This window comes from Coptis chinensis, chromosome 6 (assembly GCF_015680905.1).
Source record: "Coptis chinensis isolate HL-2020 chromosome 6, ASM1568090v1, whole genome shotgun sequence".
Lineage (NCBI taxonomy): Eukaryota > Viridiplantae > Streptophyta > Magnoliopsida > Ranunculales > Ranunculaceae > Coptis > Coptis chinensis.
In genome coordinates, this window is record NC_141461.1 from 16,291,972 (window position 1) to 16,315,632 (window position 23,661).

At 37.6% G+C, this 23,661-nt stretch overlaps 1 protein-coding gene across 1 annotated transcript; it reads left to right on the forward strand.

Moving 5' to 3' along the window:
• Nucleotides 1-3,472: 3,472 nt before the first annotated feature.
• Nucleotides 3,473-11,514, forward strand: LOC147491759 (uncharacterized). Its single transcript, XM_086567323.1, has 6 exons — nt 3,473-3,581; nt 3,738-3,847; nt 4,043-4,288; nt 5,161-5,454; nt 10,486-11,057; nt 11,280-11,514. Exons 1-6 carry the CDS (start codon nt 3,473-3,475, stop codon nt 11,512-11,514), a joined length of 1,566 nt encoding a protein of 521 aa, XP_086423449.1.
• Nucleotides 11,515-23,661: the final 12,147 nt, after the last annotated feature.

Genomic DNA, 23,661 nt, shown 5'->3' on the forward strand with positions numbered 1-23,661 from the left:
ATGTGATATCTGTGGGCGTGGCCCGAGAAGGGATGATCAATGGTATAAAATCCTAACGTCAAGGTTTTTTTTTAAATGAATGGAAGTGGATTTCATAAGAAGTCTGCAGTTAAGTGTGCTCGGGTGAGAATAGTCTAAAGATGGATGAACTCTTAGAAAACTATTGTCCGGAGTCCGAAAATTTTACCCGGTCAAAATTCTGCAGTAACTAAGTGGAGATAGTATAAATATGGTAGGAATGTAACGGGTCATTATAAAATAAATGATATTTCATTTCATGTTTAAATAAGTTTCACTATAGGTTTCGAATTTGGGACGAGGAAATGAGGAAGGCATGACTCAAAATGAGTACTAGAGTACTAGTGGGAGTTTGGACCTGCTAACTTTTCCTCTCACTGCTTTATGCATGGGAACATTCACATTTTCATGATTGTTAAGTTCTTTTGCCTAAAACAGAATCCAATCTTTCGAAAGCTCATAAAGCTATTAATTAATTAACTAAAATAACCAAAAAGTAAGGTTGAATTCATGGCCTGAAACAAGGGATGATGAAAGCATATGACCAATATGCACGCTAGGGCAGCAGGCGTTGACAATCATCCCTACGAAAACATTTTTGCTACATGAAATATTATGAATTGAGATATGTTCGGTAAACACCTGGGACTGAAGTCACTGAACTAGTTTGTGCAATTGTGCAGACAGACGTTCAAATTAACTCAGAAAGATATAATAACTGATGGGCCAGAAATTAACTCAGAAAGATATAATAACTGATGGGCCTAGTCTGGCCCATATATAGTGGCATGGCGAAAATTGACCCTACGTAGCCAACATAGCAATCATTGAGAGAAACCATCAAGATCAATATGTTAGGAACCGCGCACACCCGCCCTCTGCGCTTATGCGCACATGAGATAATTAGTACTATTATTGTCCCCCACTTAACCATTCATTTTGGCTTGGGCACAACTTGACTATGGATATGGGATTTTATCCGAAAATGCCTCAATACTAGTTGGTGCGAATTTCACTTTATCAATCCATGATGAACTCCTTTCTTATTTCATGTGGGACTATTTCTCTTTTCGATCCACACACATTAACAATCTCAATTTTGGACCGAACTCCAAAGGACTCCATTCGTTCATCGTCGAGTACGATTCAATGCCAGAGCTCTGGTGTGTTTGGGCCTCTCCACCTTAAATATGTTAGGACCTGGGTGCACTCGCCAGGCCTAAGCCTATATACTTATGTGATAACTAGTACTTAAGTCATTTCAAATAAAACCCAACACACATGACCAAGTTGTGGCCCAAGCTCAATGGGTGGTTAAGTGGGGGACAATATCAAAATGAGGGGAGGCTGCTACTTTAGAAAATGTTTTTGAAATGAAAAATCATTCTCTCCCATAACAACAAATCAACAATAACACTAAATGGTAGTATGTATTTATGTTAACTAGTGATATATAGAGTATTTTTTTAAAAAAAAATAGAAAGTTAGGCGGAGGGGGCTATAACCCCTATTAGCCCTCTCATAGGTCCGCCCCTAATTCCATAGGTGCAGAAGCCCAAGCCTAGCGGGCGTGCCAGGTCCTAACACAATAAACCAGGGACGTACTCAGTGTATTGGCAGGGTATTCGATCACTTGAATACCCTCAAGTTTGCTGGAAGAAAAAAATAATGCTAGTCTTAAACTTTTAGTATAACTTGGTAGCTAGGGGTGGAATTTGAGCTAATCAAGTCGAGTTTCACTACGCTAGGCTCAGCTCGTTTATTTAAACAAGCTTTAATATAGGCTCAAACTTGGCTAATATATTATATAAACGAGTCCGAGCTGAGCTTAAATGAGCCGAGCCCGAGTAGCTCGTCTATTTTACACTGTGATGATGATATTTGAGCTTATCGAGCCGAGCTTCACTCTGCTCATTTATTAAGTGAGTTATAATATGGGTTCAACTCATTTAGTTAAATGAACTAGTTTGAGCCGAACTTAAATAAGCTGAGCTCGAGCTACTCGTCTCAAATTCCACCCCTATAATTAACTTGGTTCATTAATTAACAAATATTTTAACAGTTAGGATCATGAATTATGTAGCACATGCCAATGACTCCATAACCATTCCTCTTCATCTCTATCCAGTAGGTTCCCACTGTTGGAAATATGAAGGAATTTGTGTCCTCATGGGTTTGAACCCATGACCTTTTGTATCTACTACACTCTAATGTGGGGGGCTTTAGTCCCACATTGGTTACTAAACTTAAGACTCTTAAGTTTATATTAGTTGTGTCCTTATGGAGGGATAGTGTAGAGAGATATAAGGAGGTGCTCGCGTGCACAAAAGGCCTCCTTGGTTTGGGGGCTCTCGGGAGGTGGGAGCTCCAGAAAACCTTAGTGCACGTCGCACGCAGGGGGGGGGGGGGTGCAAATCCACCCAATTGGGCTTCGCGTGGGTGCGAGTACTGGGCTTGTTTTTGCGTTTTTTTTTGTCTTCTTTCCAAAACTGTAACAGTTACAAAATCTTTCCTTGATTCGAGTCAAACCATAAATCAGGCAATGAGGAGTCGTGACTCTAGGCTTGAGTTGCGTTTTTAAGATCTATAAAACTAAGGTCTCTCCTGTTTATCAAAAAAACGAAAACACAACATTATTTTCCTCTTATTAAAAACTTGTCCGAGTATCTTTGAGAGTTCCTGCAGAGTCGGTCATTGGTGGTGACACGCCATCCATTTGTTGTATCCCGGGGAGACGACGCTTGGGTGGCGGCAACCATACCGGCGGCGTTTTTCGTCTTAAGGAAATTGTGCCGAGCACAATCCTCAGTGATAAGTTTTACTTGCATTCTTATTACTGTTTTTCGATACTAGTTATAACAATCTTAAGACGAAAAACTTAAATTGTCTAGTATTGTGCTCGCTTGTTCTTTATACTGCTAAAATGGAAAAACCTAGTGGTAAGTCTGTCAAACCTGAGATTTTTATGGCAGAAATTTTAAGCACCGCAAATGAAAATCGCGGTTTTATCCGACTACTCGAAACCGGTTGAATGGATTTCGATTGAGAAACCCATTTACAATGAAAATGAAAATGAACCCGTCGCTCGGTGGTGTGGAGAGATGGGAAAAGAAGGATTATTTATGTCGAAATTATATACTTGATTGTCTTTCCCTTGATTTGTATGATGTTTATCTTTGTGTGTAATGCGACCGCTACTGATTGTGAAGTTTACTTGATAAGAAGTATGCTACCAAGATGCGTGTTCTAAGAAGTTTCTTGTAGGAAAGTTTCGAATTCAAGATGGAAGATGGGAAATCATTGTTTCTCAAGTGGAGGAGCCGCAAATAATCATTCATGAGATTTTGCAGAAGGTTATAAAATCTGCAAAGGTTTCCGTGTTGCTTCCATCATTGAGAAACTCCCTTCCTCGTGGAAGGAGTACAAAAAACATCTCAAACATAAGAAGAAAGAGATGACCTTAGAAGATCCGATCGTCAACCTTCGGATCGAGGAGGATAACAGGAAGGCTGAAATCAATGTGGAGACTTCAGAAAAGAAGGCTAAGGCTAACCTAGTTGAAGGTAACGCTACTAGTTCTTCTAAGTCTAAATCAACTAAATTCCCGTCAAAAAGAAACCATATCTGAACAAGAATAAATAGTCCCAACCTCACTTTAAAAAAACCTTACAATCTCGAAATTCATTGCTATGTGTAATGCGGATCACGAGGTCATATAGCCCCGGACTGTAAATTCAAAAAAGGTCCGAATGATGGGAAGAAAGATAAGGCACAAGCAAATGTAGTTCAGGATGGTAACTTTTCTGCTGTGGTTACTGAGGTTAACTTGGTGAGTAACATGACCGACTAGTGGCTAGACACCGGGCTACCAAACACATCCGTGGCACTAAAAGTGCATTTATGTCCTTCAACCCTCTCCGGAGAAGGAGAAAGTATGTTCATGGGTAACTCATCTGCTTCTAGAGTTGAAGGAAAAGGGACTGTTAATTTGAAGTTCACTTCTGAAAATGTTCTTAATTTGAAGGATGTTCTTTATGTTCCTGATATTAGGAAAAATCTGGTTTCTGGTTCCCTTTTAAGTAAGAAGGGGTTCAAACTTGTCTTTGAGTCAGACAAATTTGTTCTGACTAAGGGGGGAACCTTTGTGGGTAAAGGTTATTTAGATGAAGGCTTGTTTAAGCTCAATGTAACTGATTTTGAATTTAATAAAGCATCTACTTCTTCTTATATGGTTGAGTCATTTGATCTGTGGCATAGTAGACTTGGACACGTTAATAATGTTTCAATTAAAAAACTGATGCATCTAGGTAACATATCCAAGAATACTATTTCTGAAAACAAGAGATGTGAAGTATGTGTAGAATCTAAATATGCTAGGAAACCTTTCAAAAAGGTAGAAAGAAACACTGAGTTGTTGGCATTGATTCACACTGACTTATGTGATCTTAAAGGTTACATGACTAGAGGAGGTAATAAATATTTTGTTACATTCATTGATGATGCTTCATGTATCTAGGGTTATAGGCAGTCTCATGTATCTCATGTTTCTGTCATGTTTATCTGCTTAAGAGTAAGGATGATAGCTTAGCTAAATTTATTTCCTTTAAAACCTGAAGTTGAGAACCAGTTAGACAAAAAAATAAAAAATAGTTAGGTCCGATAGAGGAGGTGAATATTCGTCCTTTCAATAAATTTTGTGAAAATAATGGTATTGTACATGAGACCATCGCCCTTTATGCTCCCCAATCCAATGGGATAGCAGAGAGGGAAAAATAGGACTCTCAAAGATATGATCAATTCAATGATCAATAGCTCTGGGCTTCTATGAACCTATGGGGAGGCTTTGCTAACGGCCCTGTTATATTCTCAATAAGATACCTTTTAAAGACACAGATAAAAACTCCATATGAGATATGGAAAAATAGGACACCATCTTATAAATTCTTTAAAGTGTGGGGGTGTTTGGCTAAGGTGTCTATACCAACACCCAAGAGGACTAAACTTGGCCCTAAAACTGTAGATTGTGTGTTTATTGGGTATGCATGTAATAGCAAAGCCTACTGTGGTTTTAGTTTTCAAATCTAAAAATAAATTTGTTGATGATAATACCATTATTGAGTCTAGGGATGCTGTCTTTTTTAGGATAAATTCCCATTTATTGAGAGATCTGGAGGGACTCCGAGTTCTTCTAGACTTGCTCCTAGAGTTCGAGAAGATTCTTCTGCTGAAGATGAAATTGAACTTAGGAGGAGCAAGAGACCTAGGACTAACACCTCTTTTGGACCTGATTTCCTTACTTTCTTGGTAGAGGATGATCCTCAGACCTATTTAGAGGCAATGTCATCTTCGATGCCATTTTTTGGAAGGGCCATTCTAAGTGAATATGAGTCCATTATAACTAATAACACTTGGGAGCTGGTTGAGTTGCCCCCAGTTGTAAAACTATTGGGAATAAATGGTTATTTAGAAAAAAAAACTTAAGGCGATGGATCCATTGATAAATATAAAGCGAGATTAGTAGCAAAAGGCTATAAAAAGAGAGAGAAGGGTTTGATTTCTTTGATACTTACTCTCTGTGACAAGGATTACATCTATCGAGAATGTTAATAGCCTTTGCTTCTACTTTCGTAATCTCGTAATTCACCAAATGGACGTTAAAACGCATTTCTAAATGGGGAATTACAAGAGGAGATATATATGGATAAGCCGTAAGGGTTTGTTTTAGAAGGCCTTGAGAGAAAAGTTTGTAGGCTAAAGAAATCTCTTTACTGGTCTCAAACAAGCTCCTAAACAAATGGCATGAGAAATTTGATAGTGTGCTAATCTTTAATGGTTTTAATATTAATGAGGCGATAAATGCATTTATTGTAAATTTGAGAAACAATCTGGTGTAATTATCTGTTTATATGTGGATGACATGTTGATCATTGGAACCAGTGTAGAGACCGTCAATAAGACTAAATCTTTTTTGAGTAAGCATTTTGACATGAAAGATTTGGGTATTGCTAATGTCATTCTTGGCATTAAGATTGTGTATAATTTTGATGGAATTACTTTGTCTCAATCTCATTATGTAGAAAAATGCTTAAAAAGATTTAATCAATTTGATCAGATATACCGCCGAACACCATATGATCCTAGTATACATTTGACAAAAAATACTGGATTAGGTGTATCTCCTTTAGAGTTTTCTAGGGTTATAGGCAGTCTCATGTATCTTATGAACTGCACTAGACCCGACATAGCTTACGCCGTAAGCAAACTTAGTAGATACACCATAAATCCCAAAGAATGAGCATTGGGATGCTCTTATCGAGTATTGAGATATTTGAAATATACTTCAAATTATGGTGTTCATTATGGCGATATCCAAATTGCGGCTTGAGGGTACAATGATGCCAATTGGATTGCTTTGATTCTCGTGAATCTAAATCCACTAGTGGCTATGTGTTCACTATGGCGGGGGGTGCAGTGTCTTGGAAATCATCTAAGCAAACTTGCATTGCCCGCTCCACTATGGAATCTTAGTTTATAGCTTTAGACAAAGCTAGTGAGGAAGCAGAGTGGATCGAATTTTTGATGGATATCCCGCTTTGGCCTAAACCTGCTCCACTGTCTCTATTCACCGTGATAGCCAAGCCGCTTATCTTGAGGGCCAAAAATACTTCCTATAATGGGAAATCTCGACATATTCGTTTAATACATAACACTTGCGACGACAGTTGTTAAGAGATGGGATCATAGCTATTGACTTTGTGAGGTCAAAAGAAAATTTAGGCGATCCTTTAACTAAAGGCCCGGCTAGAGAGTCGGTTTTAGTACATCGAGGGGATGGGGCTAAAGTCTATTAAAGACTAATTGCCTATTTAATTAAATCACCGATAACTCGACACCCCTTTCGTGAATGGAGATCCCGGGATAAAGGTTCAATGGGGAAACAAGTTATCTGCGTGATTTGTGGGGGGTACTACACCTAGAGTGAAAACTCGTACCCATCCCTATGATGTAGTAGTACCTTCAGTATCATTTAAAGGATGAGTGAATACTCTTAATGCTTTCTATAGCTGGTTTTTCCATGGGGTGTAAAGATACTGATACACTCTCGATAGAGGCACCTATATGAGTGAGGAAGTAAAGTCGCTTCCTATGAGAACTTATAGGCTTGTTCTCTAGAGCACTCATGAAACCCAGGAAGCTCATGGCTATAATGAGCAACAACCGGAGGGAACTCTATGATGTTTTTTAAGTTATGTGTGTTACCTGTTGACTTGGCTTACATATATGTTGAATGGGCTCAAGGCTATGGTCACTAGTCAACTAGTAATCCCGACAAACAAACACCAAGCGAAGGTTCAAGTCGTGATGACACCTTCACCCCATTCATAACTTCTTCATACTCGGACATTCTTGTTTTTGTTTTTCTTTTCTTCGTTTCTTAATAATTCCATTCATGTGGGGATTGTTGGAAATGTGAAGGAATTTGTGTCCTCATGGGTTTGAACCCATGACCTTTGTATCTACTACACTCTAATGTGGGGGCTTTAGTCCCACATTGGTTACTAAACTTAAGACTCTTAAGTTTATATTGGTTGTGTCCTTATGGAGGGATAGTGTAGAGATATAAGGAGGTGCTCGCGCACACACAAGGCCTCCTTGGTTTTGGGGCTCTCGGGAGGTGGGAGCTCCGAAAACCTTAGTGCACGCCGCCGCCAGGGGGTGCAAATCCACCCAATTGGGCTTCGGGTGGAGTGCGAGTCTTGGGCTTGTTTTTTATGCGTTTTTGGGTCTTCTTTCCAAAACCGTAAATAGCTTACAAAATCTTTCCTTGATTCGAGTCAAACCATAAATCGTGCAATGAGGAGTCGTGACTCTGGGCTTGAGTTGCGCTTTTAAGATCTATAAAACTAAGGTCTCTCCCTGCTTATCAAAAAAAAAAAACACAACATTATTTTCCTCTTATTAAAAACTTGTCCGGAGTATCTTTGAGAGTTCCTCGCAGAGTGGTCATTGGTCATTATCGACACGCCATCCATCCATCGTTGTATCCTAGGAGACGCGACGCTGAAGGTCGGCAAAACCCATACCGCGTTTTTCGTCTTAAGGAAATTGTGTCGAGCACAATCCTCAGTGATAAGTTTTACTTGCATTCTTATTACTGTTTTTCGATACTAGTTATAACAATCTTAAGACGAAAAACTTAAATTGTCTAGTATTGTGCTCGCTTGTTCTTTATACTGCTAAAATGGAAAAACCTAGTGGTAAGTCTGTCAAACCCAGGATTTTTATGGCAGAAATTTTAAGCAACGGCAAATGAAAATGCGGTTTTATCCGACTACTCTGAACCGGTTGAATGGATTTCGATTGAGAAACCCATTTACAATGAAAATGAAAATGAACACAGTGGATTACGGTGGTGTGGAGAGATGGGAAAAGAAGGATTATTTATGTCGAAATTATATACTTGATTGTCTTTCCCTTGATTTGTATGATGTTTATCTTTGTGTGTAATGACCGCTACTGAATTGTGAAGTTTACTTGATAAGAAGTATGCTACCAAGATGCGGGTTTCTAAGAAGTTTCTTGTAGGAAAGTTTCGAATTCAAGATGGAAGATGGGAAATCTGTTGTTTCTCAAGTGGAGGAGCCGCAAATAATCATTCATGAGATTTTGCGGGAAGGTTATAAAATCTGCAAAGGTTTCGTGTTGCTTCCATCATTGAGAAACTCCCTTCCTCGTGGAAGGAGTACAAAAAAAACATCTCAAACATAAGAAGAAAGAGATGACCTTAGAAGATCGATCGTCAACCTTCGGATTGAGGAGGATAACAGGAAGGCTGAAATCAATGTGGAGACTTGAAAATGAAGGCTAAAAGGCTAACCTAGTCAAGTTGAAGTATAGTTGTTGCTAGTTCTTCTAAGTCTAAATCAACTAAATTCCCGTCAAAAGAAACCATATCACGAACAAGAATAAACAGTCCCAACCTCACTTTAAAATGAAACCTTACAATCCACGAAATTCATTACTATGTGTGCGGATCACGAGGTCATATAGCCCGGATGTAAATTCAAAAAGGTCCAATGATGGGAAGAAAGATAAGGCACAAGCAAATGCAGTTCGGGATGGTAACTTTTCTTCTGCGTGTTCTTGAGGTTAACTTGGTGAGTAACATGACCCGACTAGTGGCTAGACACTTTGGGGCTACCAAACACATCCGTGGCACTAAAAGTGCATTTTATCCCTTCAAAATCCGGGAGAAGGAGAAAGTCTGTTCATGGGTAACTCATCCGCTTCTAGAGTTGAAGGAAAAGGGATTGTTAATTTGAAGTTCACTTCTGAAATGTTCTTAATTTGAAGGATGTTCTTTATGTTCCCCGATATTAGGAAAAATCTGGTTTTGGTTCCCTTTTAAGTAAGAAGGGGTTCAAACTTGTCTTTGAGTCGACAAATTTGTTCGACTAAGGGGAACCTTTGTGGGTAAAGGTTATTTAGATGAAGGCTTGTTTAAGCTCAATGTAACTGATTTTGAATTTAATAAAGCATCTACTTCTTCTTATATGGTTGAGTCATTTGATCTGTGGTATAGTAGACTTGGACACGTTAATAATGTTTCAATTAAAAAACTGATGCATCTAGGTAACATATCCAAGAATACTATTTCTGAAAACCAGAGATGTGAAGTATGTGTAGAATCTAAATATGCTAGGAAACCTTTCAAAAATGTAGAAAGAAACACTGAGTTGTTGGCATTGATTCACACTGACTTATGTGATCTTAAAGGTTACATGACTAGAGGAGGTAATAAATATTTTGTTACATTCATTGATGATGCTTCATGTATCTAGGGTTATAGGCAGTCTCATGTATCTCATGTTTCTGTCATGTTTATCTGCTTAAGAGTAAGGATGATAGCTTAGCTAAATTTATTTCCTTTAAAACTGAAGTTGAGAACCAGTTAGACAAAAAAATAAAAATAGTTAGGTCTGATAGAGGAGGTGAATATTCTGGTCCTTTCAATAAATTTTGTGAAAATAATGGTATTGTACATGAGACCACTGCCCCTTATGCTCCCCAATCCAATGGGATAGCAGAGAGGAAAAATAGGACTCTCAAAGATATGATCAATTCAATGATCAATAGCTCTCGGGGCTTCTATGAACCTATGGGGAGGCTTTGCTAACGGCTGTTATATTCTAATAAGATACCTTTTAAAGACACAGATAAAACTCCATATGAGATGTGGAAAAATAGGACACCATCTTATAAATTCTTTAAAGTGTGGGGGTGTTTGGCTAAGGTGTCTATACCAACACCCAAGAGGACTAAACTTTTCCCTAAAACTGTAGATTGTGTCTTTTATTGGGTATGCCTGAGAATAGCAAATGCCTGTGTTTTTAGTTTTCAAATCTAAAAATAAATTTGTTGATGATAATACCATTATTGAGTCTAGGGATCTTTTTTTTTTTTGAGGATAAATTCCCATTTATTGAGAGATCTGGAGGGACTCCGAGTTCTTCTAGACTTGCTCCTAGAGTTCGAGAAGATTCTTCTGCTGAAGATGAAATTGAACTTAGGAGGAGCAAGAGACCTAGGACTAACACCTCTTTTGGACCTGATTTCCTTACTTTCTTGGTAGAGGATGATCCTCAGACCTATTTAGAGGCAATGTCATCTTCTGATGCCATTTTTTGGAGGGAGGCCATTCTAAGTGAATATGAGTCCATTATAACTAATAACACTTGGGAGCTGGTTGAGTTGCCCCCTGGTTGTAAAACTATTGGGAATAAATGGTTATTTAGAAAGAAACTTAAGGCAGATGGATCCATTGAAAAATATAAAGCGAGATTAGTAGCAAAAGGCTATAAAAAGAGAGAAGGGTTTGATTTCTTTGATACTTACTCTCCTGTGATAAGGATTACATCTATCAGAATGTTAATAGCCTTTGCTTCTACTCGTAATCTCGTAATTCACCAAATGGACGTTAAAACGGCATTTCTAAATGGGGAATTACAAGAGGAGATATATATGGATCAGCCAGAAGGGTTTGTTTTAGAAGGCCTTGAGAGAAAAGTTTGTAGGCTAAAGAAATCTCTTTACGGTCTCAAACAAGCTCCTAAACAGTGGCATGAGAAATTTGATAGTGTGCTAATCTCTAATGGTTTTAATATTAATGAGGCAGATAAATGCATTTATTGTAAATTTGAGAAACAATCTGGTGTAATTATCTGTTTATATGTGGATGACATGTTGATCATTGGAACCAGTTTAGAGACCGTCAATAAGACTAAATCTTTTTTGAGTAAGCATTTTGACATGAAAGATTTGGGTATTGCTGATGTCATTCTTGGCATTAAGATTGTGTATAATTTTGATGGAATTACTTTGTCTCAATCTCATTATGTAGAGAAAATGCTTAAAAGATTTAATCAATTTGATCAGATATACCCGCGAACACCATATGATCCTAGTATACATTTGACAAAAAATAATTTGGATTAGGTGTATCTCCTTTAGAGTTTTCTAGGGTTATAAAGGAGTCTCATGTATCTTATGAACTGCACTAGACTCGACATAGCTTACTTACCGTAAGCAAACTTAGTAGATACACCATAAATCCCAAAGAATGAGCATTGGGATGCTCTTATCGAGTATTGAGATATTTGAAATATACTTCAAATTATGGTGTTCATTATGGCGATATCCAAATTGCGGCTTGAGGGTACAAATGATGCCAATTGGATTGCCGATTCTCGGAATCTAAATCCACTAGTGGCTATGTGTTCACTATGGCGGGGGGTGCGTGTCTTTGAAATCATCTAAGCAAACTTGCATTGCCCGTTCCACTATGGAATCTGAGTTTATAGCTTTAGACAAAGCTAGTGAGGAAGCAGAGTGGATCGGGAATTTTTGATGGATATCCCGCTTTGGCCTAAACCTCGCTCCACCCTGTCTCTATTCAATCGTGATAGCCAAGCTGTTATCTTGAGGGCCAAAAATACTTCCTATAATGGGAAATCTCGACATATTAAAATCGAATACATAACACTTGTCGGCGACAGTTGTTAAGAGATGGGATCATAGCTATTGACTTTGTGAGGTCAAAAGAAAATTTAGCTGATCCTTTAACTAAAGGCCTGGCTAGAGAGTTGGTTTTTAGTACATCGAGGGGGATGGGGCTAAAGTCTATTAAAGACTAATTGCCTATTTAATTAAATCACCGATAACTCCACACCCAACCTTCGCGTGAATGGAGATCCCGGGATCAAGGTTCAATGGGGAAACAAGTTATCTGCAAGGATTTGTGGGGGTACTACACCTAGAGTGAAAACTCTGTACCCATCCCTATGATGTAGTAGTACCTTCTGTATCATTTAAAGGATGAGTGAATACTCTTAATGCTTTCTATAGCTGGTTTTTCCAGTGGGGTGTAAAGATACAGTACACTCCTGATAGAGGCACCTATATGAGTGAGGAAGTAAAGCCGCTTCCTATGAGAACTTATAGGCTTGTTCTCTAGAGCACTCATGAAACCTGGGAAGCTCATGGCTATACGAGCACAACTGAGGGAACTCTATGATGTTTTTTTAAGTTATGTGTGTTACCTGTTGACTTGGCTTACATATATGTTGAACAGTTCAAGACTATGGTCACTAGTCAACTAGTAATCCCGACAGACAAACACCAAGCGAAGGTTCAAGTCGTATGACACCTTCAGCCCATTCATAACTTCTTCATACTCCAGACATTCTTGTTTTTGTTTTTTCTTTTCTTCTGTTTCTTAATAATTCCATTCATGTGGGGGATTGTTGGAAATGTGAAGGAATTTGTGTCCTCATGGGTTTGAACCCATGACCTTTTGTATCTACTACACTCTAATGTGGGGGGGCTTTAGTCCCATTGGTTACTAAACTTAAGACTCTTAAGTTTATATTGGTTGTGTCCTTATGGAGGGATAGTGTAGAGATATAAGGAGGTGCTCAGCACACAAGGCCTCCTTGGTTTGGGGGCTCTCGGGAGGTGGGGGAGCTCCGAGAAAACCTTAGTGCACGCCGCGCCAGGGGTGCAAATCCACCCAATTGGGCTTCGCGTGGGTGCGAGTACTGGGCTTGTTTTTGCGTTTTTTTTGGTCTTCTTTCCAAAATTGTAACAGTTACAAAATCTTTCCTTGATTCGAGTCAAACCATAAATCAGGCAATGAGGAGTCATGACTCTAGGCTTGAGTTGCGTTTTTAAGATCTATAAAACTAAGGTCTCTCCTGTTTATCAAAAAAAACGAAAACACAACATTATTTTCCTCTTATTAAAAACTTGTTTGGAGTATGCTGAGAGTTCCTGCAGAGCTGGTCATTGGCTGGTGACACACTCATCCACTGTTGTATCCTGGGAGACGTACGCTTGAGGTCGGCAAAGAACCATACCGGGCGGCGTTTTTAGATTTAGGAAATTGTGCCGAGCACAATCCTCAGTGATAAGTTTTACTTGCATTCTTATTACTGTTTTTTGATACTAGTTATAACACCCACTTCTCAAACCATCTCGAGTTCTCGAGTCAAGTTAGCAATGAAGCAATAATACAACACTTTCAGAAGATGAAAAAACACCGATAGTTGTTCACCAATCGTGGTACTTTGGAAGACATTTTAGTTGTACTCATTTTCCTTTTATATTCATGAAGTTCACTTTTATTACTTTTTATTTTTTATTTTTTAACACTAAAAATAATAATAAAAAATAAATAAATATAAATAGGTTGTTAAATTTCAGACTTGAATACCCTCGCCGAAACTCCTGGGTTAGTCCTTGCAATAAACCCTACTCAATTACTTCTCTTACAATCTCTTATCACATTCTCTTGGTCTACCTAGACGGAAAAAGAAATTCCTAAGAGAAGTGTTAATTTTGATCCGAAAACAGCTTCGGCACCACATGAGGGATATTAGAAAAACCAAATAGCTGTACCGTCTGTCCATGATCCACATTTCTTTAAAAATTTGAAATCTCGGAAAGCAAGAAGTCTGGAATTTTGACACTAAATATAGACTGTGCAGCTTTCTACTACTACTGGCATCATGCACGTGGAAGAATCCTAACGGGATGAGCTTAGCAGTTTGTTTTTTTTTTTTTTTTTATAATTTGGCCCCTCAAAAAGACAAAAAAAAAAAACAAATGAAATTACCAAACTATCTCTGCATGTAGACCTTTATATTTTATTTTTTTTCAAAATTTACAATTTGGCCCCTCAAAAAGACAAAAAAAAAAAAAAAAAAATTACCAAACTATCTCTGTATCTAGACATTTATCTAGACACAAGGACCCATCTATAAGCTCACAATTGATAAAAGTTATATTTAAAAGATCGTAATTACCATTTTGCCTCTCAAAAAGACAAAAAATAAAATATAAAAATATAAAAAAAATTGCAAAATTATGAGTTTGCCCTTGTGATGTAAGTGAAAACACTATTTATCAACCCCAGGTTTTTCTAAAGGGTGTCAGTATTGAGAACACGAAATTAGATCGAGTGACCTCCAAAAAATGCAAACAACAAAGCCCAACTAAAGGCCCAAGACACCCCCACCAAATCGCCGAACCGAAAAAACCTCTTCAACCGGTCATCTCTATCGCGCAAAATCCTTCGCGAAACCCTAACAAAAAATACCCAAAATCAACTTCGTCAATTGAAACAATCTAATCCATAAACAATCGCGAAATTACAACCTCACAACATAAACAATCAAACAATCTATTGTTTATTATAAGAACTTGAGCAGGTTAGTTCGAAATTTGATGGATTGAAGAACTTGAGCAGGTTGGTTCTTCGCGATTGAACTGATTTAGTTCTTCTCACAACAACAATCTCTCGAAATTTGATGGATTGAAGCCCAGCAACAGGTTAGTTCTTCGCGAATGATCTTCAAAAATCAGCTATTTCAAATTGAAGCAAAACATAACACCCACCTATTATTTCAAATCACTTTTATCCTCACTCACAGCAATTTCAAAAAGTCACTCCAACTTCAACTTCAAAATCATCACCGATTGTTACTCTAACTTCAAACCGCGGCGTCGCCGGGGACTCGGGCATCAATCAATTGAGACAAATTTAGAAGTCATCAATCAATCGTGGAAAGATATAGGTAAGTTCCTTAACGATACTTTAAGTTTCTAATGTCACCAAAGTTCTTGTTAAAATATCGCATTATAATTGGTACACCATTCTATATTTCCAAGTTCGCCGCTCTCTCTCAACGAACGAAGCGAACTTCGGTCTATAATGAACATTCATTAAAGATGTCAAGCGTGTCGTCGTTAAGGTTCATTTTTGTCGTTGATTTTATTTTTAGGAAACTATAATTATTGAACTATAATCATTTTTGTCGTTGTAATTGAGATTGAACAGTTGTCTTTATTATTGTAATAATTCAACATTGTGTAGAGTAGATTGTTAGTTATTTTTTCCAAGTAGTGACAAAGTTTGACAACCAATGCCAAAGTTTGATGATCAAATTTCTTGCTAAATTTGCCTTTTGACCTGTTACCAGTGAGAACTCAAGTCAAGATCTCTTTATTGTTTTTATAAGATGCATTTTACTTGATTTGTTTATATTTATATTTAGTTTAGGTCAGTTATATGAAGAGACAGTACTAAGCTAGATTGGCCCGAGTAGACAAGTATTGTATGGGCTCTTCTTGTGCCATTGGCTCGACGGGAGGCTCAGGCACACTATCTAAAACTTATTGATTAACCGAGCTTGTACTGTTGTACATATTGAAGTTCAGTTGGCTCGAATCGAAGTCTTGACAGTTGATACTTGATACTAGCCTTAGTCTAGGTTGGGGCCAAAGGTTATTGCATCCGTCTGTTGGTCCATGATGAAAGAATAAAGTAGCTCAGTAGCTCCATTAGTTAAAAAAATCTCGGGACACATAATTCTTTATTTAACGATATATAAGATAAAGAAATCATATTGCACGCAGTCATGATAAAGAAAGCACCCAGTTGAATTTTTATGACGAGGAAGAGTAATGCTATTCTAACCTGTTAAGTTAACAGTAAGTAAGTTATACAAGCTAGTTTTCAAGACCCTAGGTTTTGAGTAGTGTTATTTGTATAGTGGTTATTTAACGATAGTTTGTTTTTTCGACCAATAGAAATGATATCGGTGTATATTATTATCTTTTTTATACATTTTGATGGTAATAAGTAATAACGATGATGGTATAGTAGAGTTTTTGTTTAGTTTAGCACCATTCACTGTTATGATGATAAATGGTATCATTAATTTCCTTTTAGTTCGTTTAATCGAAAATCATTTGTTTTACCAATTTAAAGAATTTCGTATTTGGGATTTGGTATAATGTATGAGGCGATTATGATAAGGATGACTATAGAGTAAGTAAGGATTAGGAGGTATATCAACTTGTTTATCAATTGGTTTGAGTGTCTCCCTCGCATCTTCAATAGTGTGAGTTTAAAAGGATTGAAGGAATTGTGAATATGTCGTAGTCTTGATTGCATTATTGAGTGGCGTTAGAATCCTTTAGAGTTGTAGGCGATAGCTCCTGCATACTTGATTTTATGCGAGGAGTTTCACCGGATAGCCATCCGACTTACATCTTCTCACAATCCAATCGTCTCACAATCCGGTATGGCGACTAGATATAACTGTTATTTTTCCTCTCACATTGCACTTTCGGCATGTCTTCTACTCACATTTTCTGTAATGTTTCTATTCTTGTCTTTGGGTTCATCAATTTTTTTGGTGTAGAAACTGAGAATCTCTTATTAGCTTCTACAAGATATTTTATTTGCTTTGAAAGATTAGTTTTTTATGTGTGAGTGGTAACGTGAAATTAAGAAATGGGTTGTTCACCATTTTTTTTTTTTTTGTAGTTTTATAAGTGTGTGTTTTTGACGAGGGATAGAAATTGTATTGTGGGTTGAATATTTTATAGGGTGTTATGTACATATGGTTGTTGGAAGGATGTCATTATTGATTTCCAGGTTATGACAGGTTTAAGTATACGAAATGTTGACTAAACAAAGGAAACTCTGCCCAAAATTCGATAGAATTTGGATAGTGTAACGCCTCGTATAAACTAAAGTTGTTTACAACCTATATTTTGTGAGATAAATTGATGGAACACGATGACGGTTCACAACCAATCGAAGATTTCTTGTATAAACTAACAAACGAGAAACCAAAATCATTTTCACTTGATGAACTTAAGAGATTTACGTCAAATCTCGAGAAGAATGTAGGTGCTGGTGGGTTTGGAGACGTCTACACAGGCGAATTCCCTAATGGTGTTAAAATAGCAGTGAAGGTACTAAAAGACAACAATAACACAAAGGAATTTTTACCAACCTAAGAATTTACAAGAATTGGAAAAGATTGTACAAGATGCTAATGATAAAAGTTTAAAATTCAGGCCGTGGGCTCGGGCTTTCGCCTAATGGGATTGGGTTTCTGAGAGGAATGGGATGGTTAATTTGGCTTTAATGGATAAGATATTGAATGTACTTGGAAAAAGGTTAACAAATAAATGACCGTTCAAAAACGATTCTGCTTTTGGGAAGCCTACCGAATACATAATAAAATGACGCATCGAAGTCCTTCTAAGTTAGAAACGTGAGTCGAAATTAAGCTATTTGAGTTTGTGGAATTTGAGTTTACCAAACATTTTCATTTTTCTTGCCTTGATTACCGGGATAAGAGTGATGCTAATGAGATGCATAGAAGTATGAGTCCGGCTACACAAGAACCGTTATCTTGGGATCAAATCCCAAAGAACCATTACAAGTTCTTTGTTGGTAAAAATTCCCATCATCTCATCTAAATGTGTACATCTAAAATCGACTGAATATGATGTTTAAGCACAATAATGTAACTCATATAGCTTATCTAGAACAACTGATCCACACTACGATACATAATCCTCAAAATCAGCACAATACAAGATCTGATCACGCTTTTTTTTTTTTTTATTGGTACAAAATCTGATCAGGTTGAGAGTTGAGACATAAATATCAACAACAGGCCAATAAGGTCTAACTTATAGGAAGCTTAAGGGTTCCATATATGGCCCTCTAGCATCATATACCAAGCACAAAAACTCTTGCATGGTTATCCCAAAGTCCTTATTTATCACTAAAATGTGTCCGCACACACCATGCAAAGAAATGTCTGCCCGGTCTTGAAAATTCCACTCAACTTCCTTTGAACAACTACGTGCAAGAAGAACTCCCGATTGCACTCTCATTACTCGGCTAGGACACATTTACAAAACTTTAACCTTAGGAGCATCCTCGTCCCCATCCCTAAAGCACTCTTTCTATGGCACCTTATCTAAGCGGGCTGTCGGGAACAAATATTCCTCTTTGGAGATTGTCTAGTCAATGAGTTAAGATTCAGGGGTAGAAAGTACAATGACATATTGACATGGACTACTGACTCGATTGTTGGATTTGACTTAAGGGTATCCTATACTCGATTCAACAATTCAATATTGCATGTTGATGTCATGAGCGAGAAATTGACAAAGAAGTTCACCTGCAATGGTCGGAAGCCCCTACCAAATATTGACCTTCGAAACATCTTGCAAATGAACGAAGAATTGAAAATGAAGAAATAGCTAACTCAATGTTCTTTTTTCTTTCAAAACGGTTGATTGATAAAAAATTCCTGCGTGACAAAAGTAACTCAAATGTGACATTTCAAGGATAAGTAGAATAACCAAAATACTCTGAATAACGTTAGAACAGCTGAGCCTACAAGATACCAAGATACATTCACCTTTTTCCTACACTATAAATATCTCTACCAGTTTGTATTTGGTGCTAATTTGGTAGTGTATCTCTACCAAGATAATCAATGTTTTTGTTAGTACTAGTTGAATGTCTTGTTATGCTTATTTGACGATTTATAGGTAGATGTTGGTTTTAAGAGAAAATATGAATGTGAATATATGGGTTTTGAGTTTGGACCTAAAAGTTTGAACAATCAGATTGTGTAGGAATTGATAGGTTTAAAAATTAATGGATAAAGGGAAACCGCGCTAATTAAGATCATTATATGTAATTTGTAACATGTTATTATGGATTGAACATTTTGTATTTTATTGATCCAAAAAGAAAGAATGACTATGATAAAATACCATGTATTTAGGAGTAGTGCTCATCTTTCATACCTAGTATTTTCCTTTAGGGCCTGATGTTATAAGAGAAGATACTTTTACCATTTTATGATTAGTGTTTCAGACATTCTTTTACTCACCTTTCATCTTCGCTTATGTTCTTGAGTCTTGACTAATGAGTAATGACCTTGATCACATGCGCCTTTTCACGAATACTTGCTTAAGGTCCGGATACAGGGGAACAAAACTAAAGCGGTAAAGCATTATAGGTGAGAAGCTTTCTTTGGTTTTCAAACTTACTGAATGTATGTTATCAAGGTGGTTTTTTTGGGTGGTTTCCCCTATGCTTGACGAGGGACAGAGTCAAGTTCATTTTGTTGTAGAGAGAGTCCAGTTATTTTGTTGTAATACTTGATGTACATAAATGGCCGGTTCATCTGAAAACAGATCTTGTATATATATACATTTTGCACTGTCGTGTAAAAGTTAGGTTATATGTACATATGGTTGTTGGAAGGATGTTATTATTGATTTCCAGGTTATGACAGGTTTAAGTATACGAAATGTTGACCAAACAAAGGAAACTCTGCCCAAAATTCGATAGAATTTGGATAAATAACACCCTCATTCTATTTCTTCATATATACTTGGAGTTATCATAGCAAGCTTATAAGTCTATTAGTTTTAATTGGGATGATCTCTTTTTCTAGTGGTTTTCTTTGTACATTGTTTATTTAAATATGGTTTACTAATACTTGTTTTATTTTTCTTTGTAGCGATGGGTCCTCGATCAAAGAATGTGAAGAATGTAGCGAAAACTACATTAAAGGGTGTTAAGAAATTGTTTGGTGGCGGTTCCTCTAGCGGTGATGCAGTTGGAAGAAAAAGACATAGAGGCGCGGGAAACGGCATGGCATCAAGTAGCGTAGAGGGACCATTTGGAAAAAGAGGTTCTTGAGGTTCCTGAGGTTGATTCGTTTAGTGAAGATAGTGTAGATAGTGTAGATAGTGATACTAATGTAGGTTTAGATGTAGGTTTAGACAAAGGGAAGAGTATAGTAGAAGAGGAGAGTGAGAGTGAGGAGGAGAGTGAGGAGGAGGATGAGCGGGATGATGATGTTGAAGAATATGTGGTAGAAGACGATCACCAGTGAAAGAGCACCTCCGGTATTGGATTTCGTAAGAAAATCCAATGATGATTTGGAGTTTCAAAGAGGTGTGTATGGGGAGGCCTGTATGAGTCGAGTTGTTGTATGACTATCGCGGTGCATGTCGCCGCGATGTTTGGGGAGAGAAGGGTAATATTTTGTTTTTCTTGTGTACTTTGATTTTCTTTTTATAAAATCTTTTGTTTTACTTCATATATATCTAATGCGTGCTTTCGGTTGTTTTGAGGAGGATCGCGGAGGTTGAAGTGTGTTTCACACTTAGCGAAGTTATCCCAATGGAATTTCAAAATGAATGTGAAAAGTCTCCAGATTTGCCGCGGCAAATGAGAAGGATCCGGGTTGTTTGATCTCGTGGAAGGTTATCACGAGCATATGGATCCACCATTGATCTCGGCGTTTGTGGAGAGATGGCATCCGAGACCAACACCTTCCATATGCCAGTTGGGGAGATGATCGTGACTTTGGGCGATGTTGTCCAAATCTGTGGAGTCACGATTAGAGGAAGAGCGGTCAAGGGACAATGAAAATTTGAACTTACAACAATCGATAAATCTCTTTACATCTTGGTGCAGGGCTCCCTATTGATTTGATTAGGGCGGAGATGGAAGCTAGCAAGTTCACTTCAAAAAGTAAGGCTAGAATTCATCCGGAAGCATTTTGCTAAACAAGATTCATGATAGCCCTATATGTGACGCTGGAATGTGGTAGAAAGGCCTCGAAGTTTCGGGATGTTCAACGGACCGTTAGAGCTTTTATTCTGTTTTCTTTGGATGTGCCGCTTTTTACCGACAAGTCCGGGACCGGAGTGCCTATATGTTATCTCGAGGCCGTTGTTGAAATTCAAATGAGATAGAAGAGTATGCATGGGGTGCGACAATTTTGGCATTTTTATATAGAGGTCTCGGGCCCACATGTGCGAAGGTGAAAGGAGTTACAGCTATATGACTCTTCTACGTAAAAACTTGAGTATTTTAGAGTTTATTTTTTTAATGTTAATTTTATTACTCTATCAATATGTTAACTATTTGTGTATATCTAGGCATGGATCTATGAGTATTTTCCCATTCGTGATGGATAGTCCCAAACTTCAACTATATCTCGTCTCCACCCAAGGTGCTCATAGACACATCCCAGTCGCTCCACACTATTACGACACAACGTATGCATTGCAGTTTTATCGAGCGATAATTGATGATTTGAATGAGTTCAATGTAAGTATTAAATTCAATGACAATTTGGTATTTAAGTTTCTTTATATTTATTTTTTAGTAATTGATCATTAGAGTTGTTAATGACACATTTGATTTTGTTTCAGTTTGTTTGGCATCCCTACAAAAATATCAGAGATACAAACCCGATCGATGACATTGCATTTTTTGAGGGATTGCTATGTTTTTTCAACATTGTCGAGCTTTACGCTGTCGCAAGGGGGGTGCGTCGGTTGGGTCCGCGTGCAACTTGTACCTAAAAGATCCTCCAATGCCAAATTGGAGAACAAGAACCGTGGCGGGACGCTGGTATGAGGTGAAGCCGGACCAATATTGGGCCACTTTATTGAGTCGTGGCGAATCACGTGATTCAACTCGCAACCGAGGACCTATTTCGCCTTATCCATGGGAGTGTCATCAAAACTACATGACTTGGTATGCGAGGAATTCTCATGTAGTTTTGGTGAACCCCGAAAACTTCTTCCGATTCATCCCTCCCCGGAGACAACGCCTAACCGTTTCACCCGATTGTAAGTATTGTGATTTTTAATTGAGTTTTCTCTAACTGTGATTTTTTGCATTCGATTGGTAACTTATCTTGATTTTTCTTTTTTCGACAGAACGACGTCATCGATGAAACCAGTCGTTTGCTAGAGAGAGGTCTGCAATTGGCTGGGAATGATATGCCAGAGGAAGCAAGGTCCTCCTTCGAACAGGCGTACAACTTGACTAGGTGCAAGTACATTGGTGGGCGCTATAGTTGATTTGTTTCAGTTTAGGGTTTGTAGAATGTGTTTGTAACTTTGTAGTTTAGTTTGATGGATGTAATTCATACATTGATGGATATGATGTTTGCATGAATGTTTGAATGGAATTTAATGTTTAGGGTTTAGGGTTTAATGTTTGAATGTAATTTGTTTCAGTTTAGGGTTTAATGTATGAATGGAATTTTATGTATGGATGAATGTTTGATATCTGATGAATATGGAATTTGATGTATGGAATTTGATGTATTGATGTATGGTTTAATGTTTGAATGTTTGATATCTGATGAAAAGTGGAATTTGATGAATATGAAAGTGTTGTAAAAACAAAACGAATTTTGAAATTTTTTTCTTCCAAACGACCCAGCCACATCGTTTGGCATAAAGGCCAAACGACCTCAGCAGATCGTTTTCCCTTTATACCAAACGACCACGGCAGATCGGTCGCTTTAAATCTCAAACGACCCATGCACATCGTTTGGTCTAAAGGCCAAACGACATGACCACATCGTTTGGTCTAAAGGCCAAACGACATGACCACATCGTTTTCCCTTTATACCAAACGATCTGGCTGGGTCGTTTTGTATTAAAGCCAAACGACTTCACCGTGTAGTTTCGGTCATTATTGACAACATACGAACGTTATTTCAAATCACTCGATTGCGGTCTGAATCAACTAGTCGATCACTCGATTGCCATCCGAATCAACTTAGTCGATCATTCGATTTCAAAATCACTCGATTGACGTCCGATCAACTTAGTCGATCGCTCTATTTCCAAATCACTTTCGATTGCCCGAATCAACTTAATCGATCACTTGATTTCCAAATCAAATCAAATAAAAGCCCTAACATTATTTCCAAATAACAATAAAATAAAATAAAATTACATTTGTTCCAAATTACATCAAAATATCAAATTACATCAATATATCACTTAGTCGATCGCTCGATTTCAAAATTTGCCGTCCGAATCAACTTAGTCGATTATTCGATTTCCAAATCAAATCAAATAAAAGCCCTAACATTGATAACATAAAAATCAAATCAAATTACACTTGTTCCAAATTACATCAAAATACAAATTACATCAAAATATCATATCGACAACATACAAACAACTTAGTCGATAACATGTACTGTTGGGTCTTCAACGAGCTCATTTTCCCATATTAAATTGGGAATGTTCAATGCCATAAATTGCAATTGCCTTACTGTCAAGGCCAAATTCCAACTTTCAAAGAATATCATATCGAGCTCTAAGCCATTGGCGATTCTTGGAGGAACCGGACAATCTTCAACAAGTTCAACATTGACAAAATGATTTCTACCAACATATCGCTTACCCAACACTTGGGTCTCTCTCGAG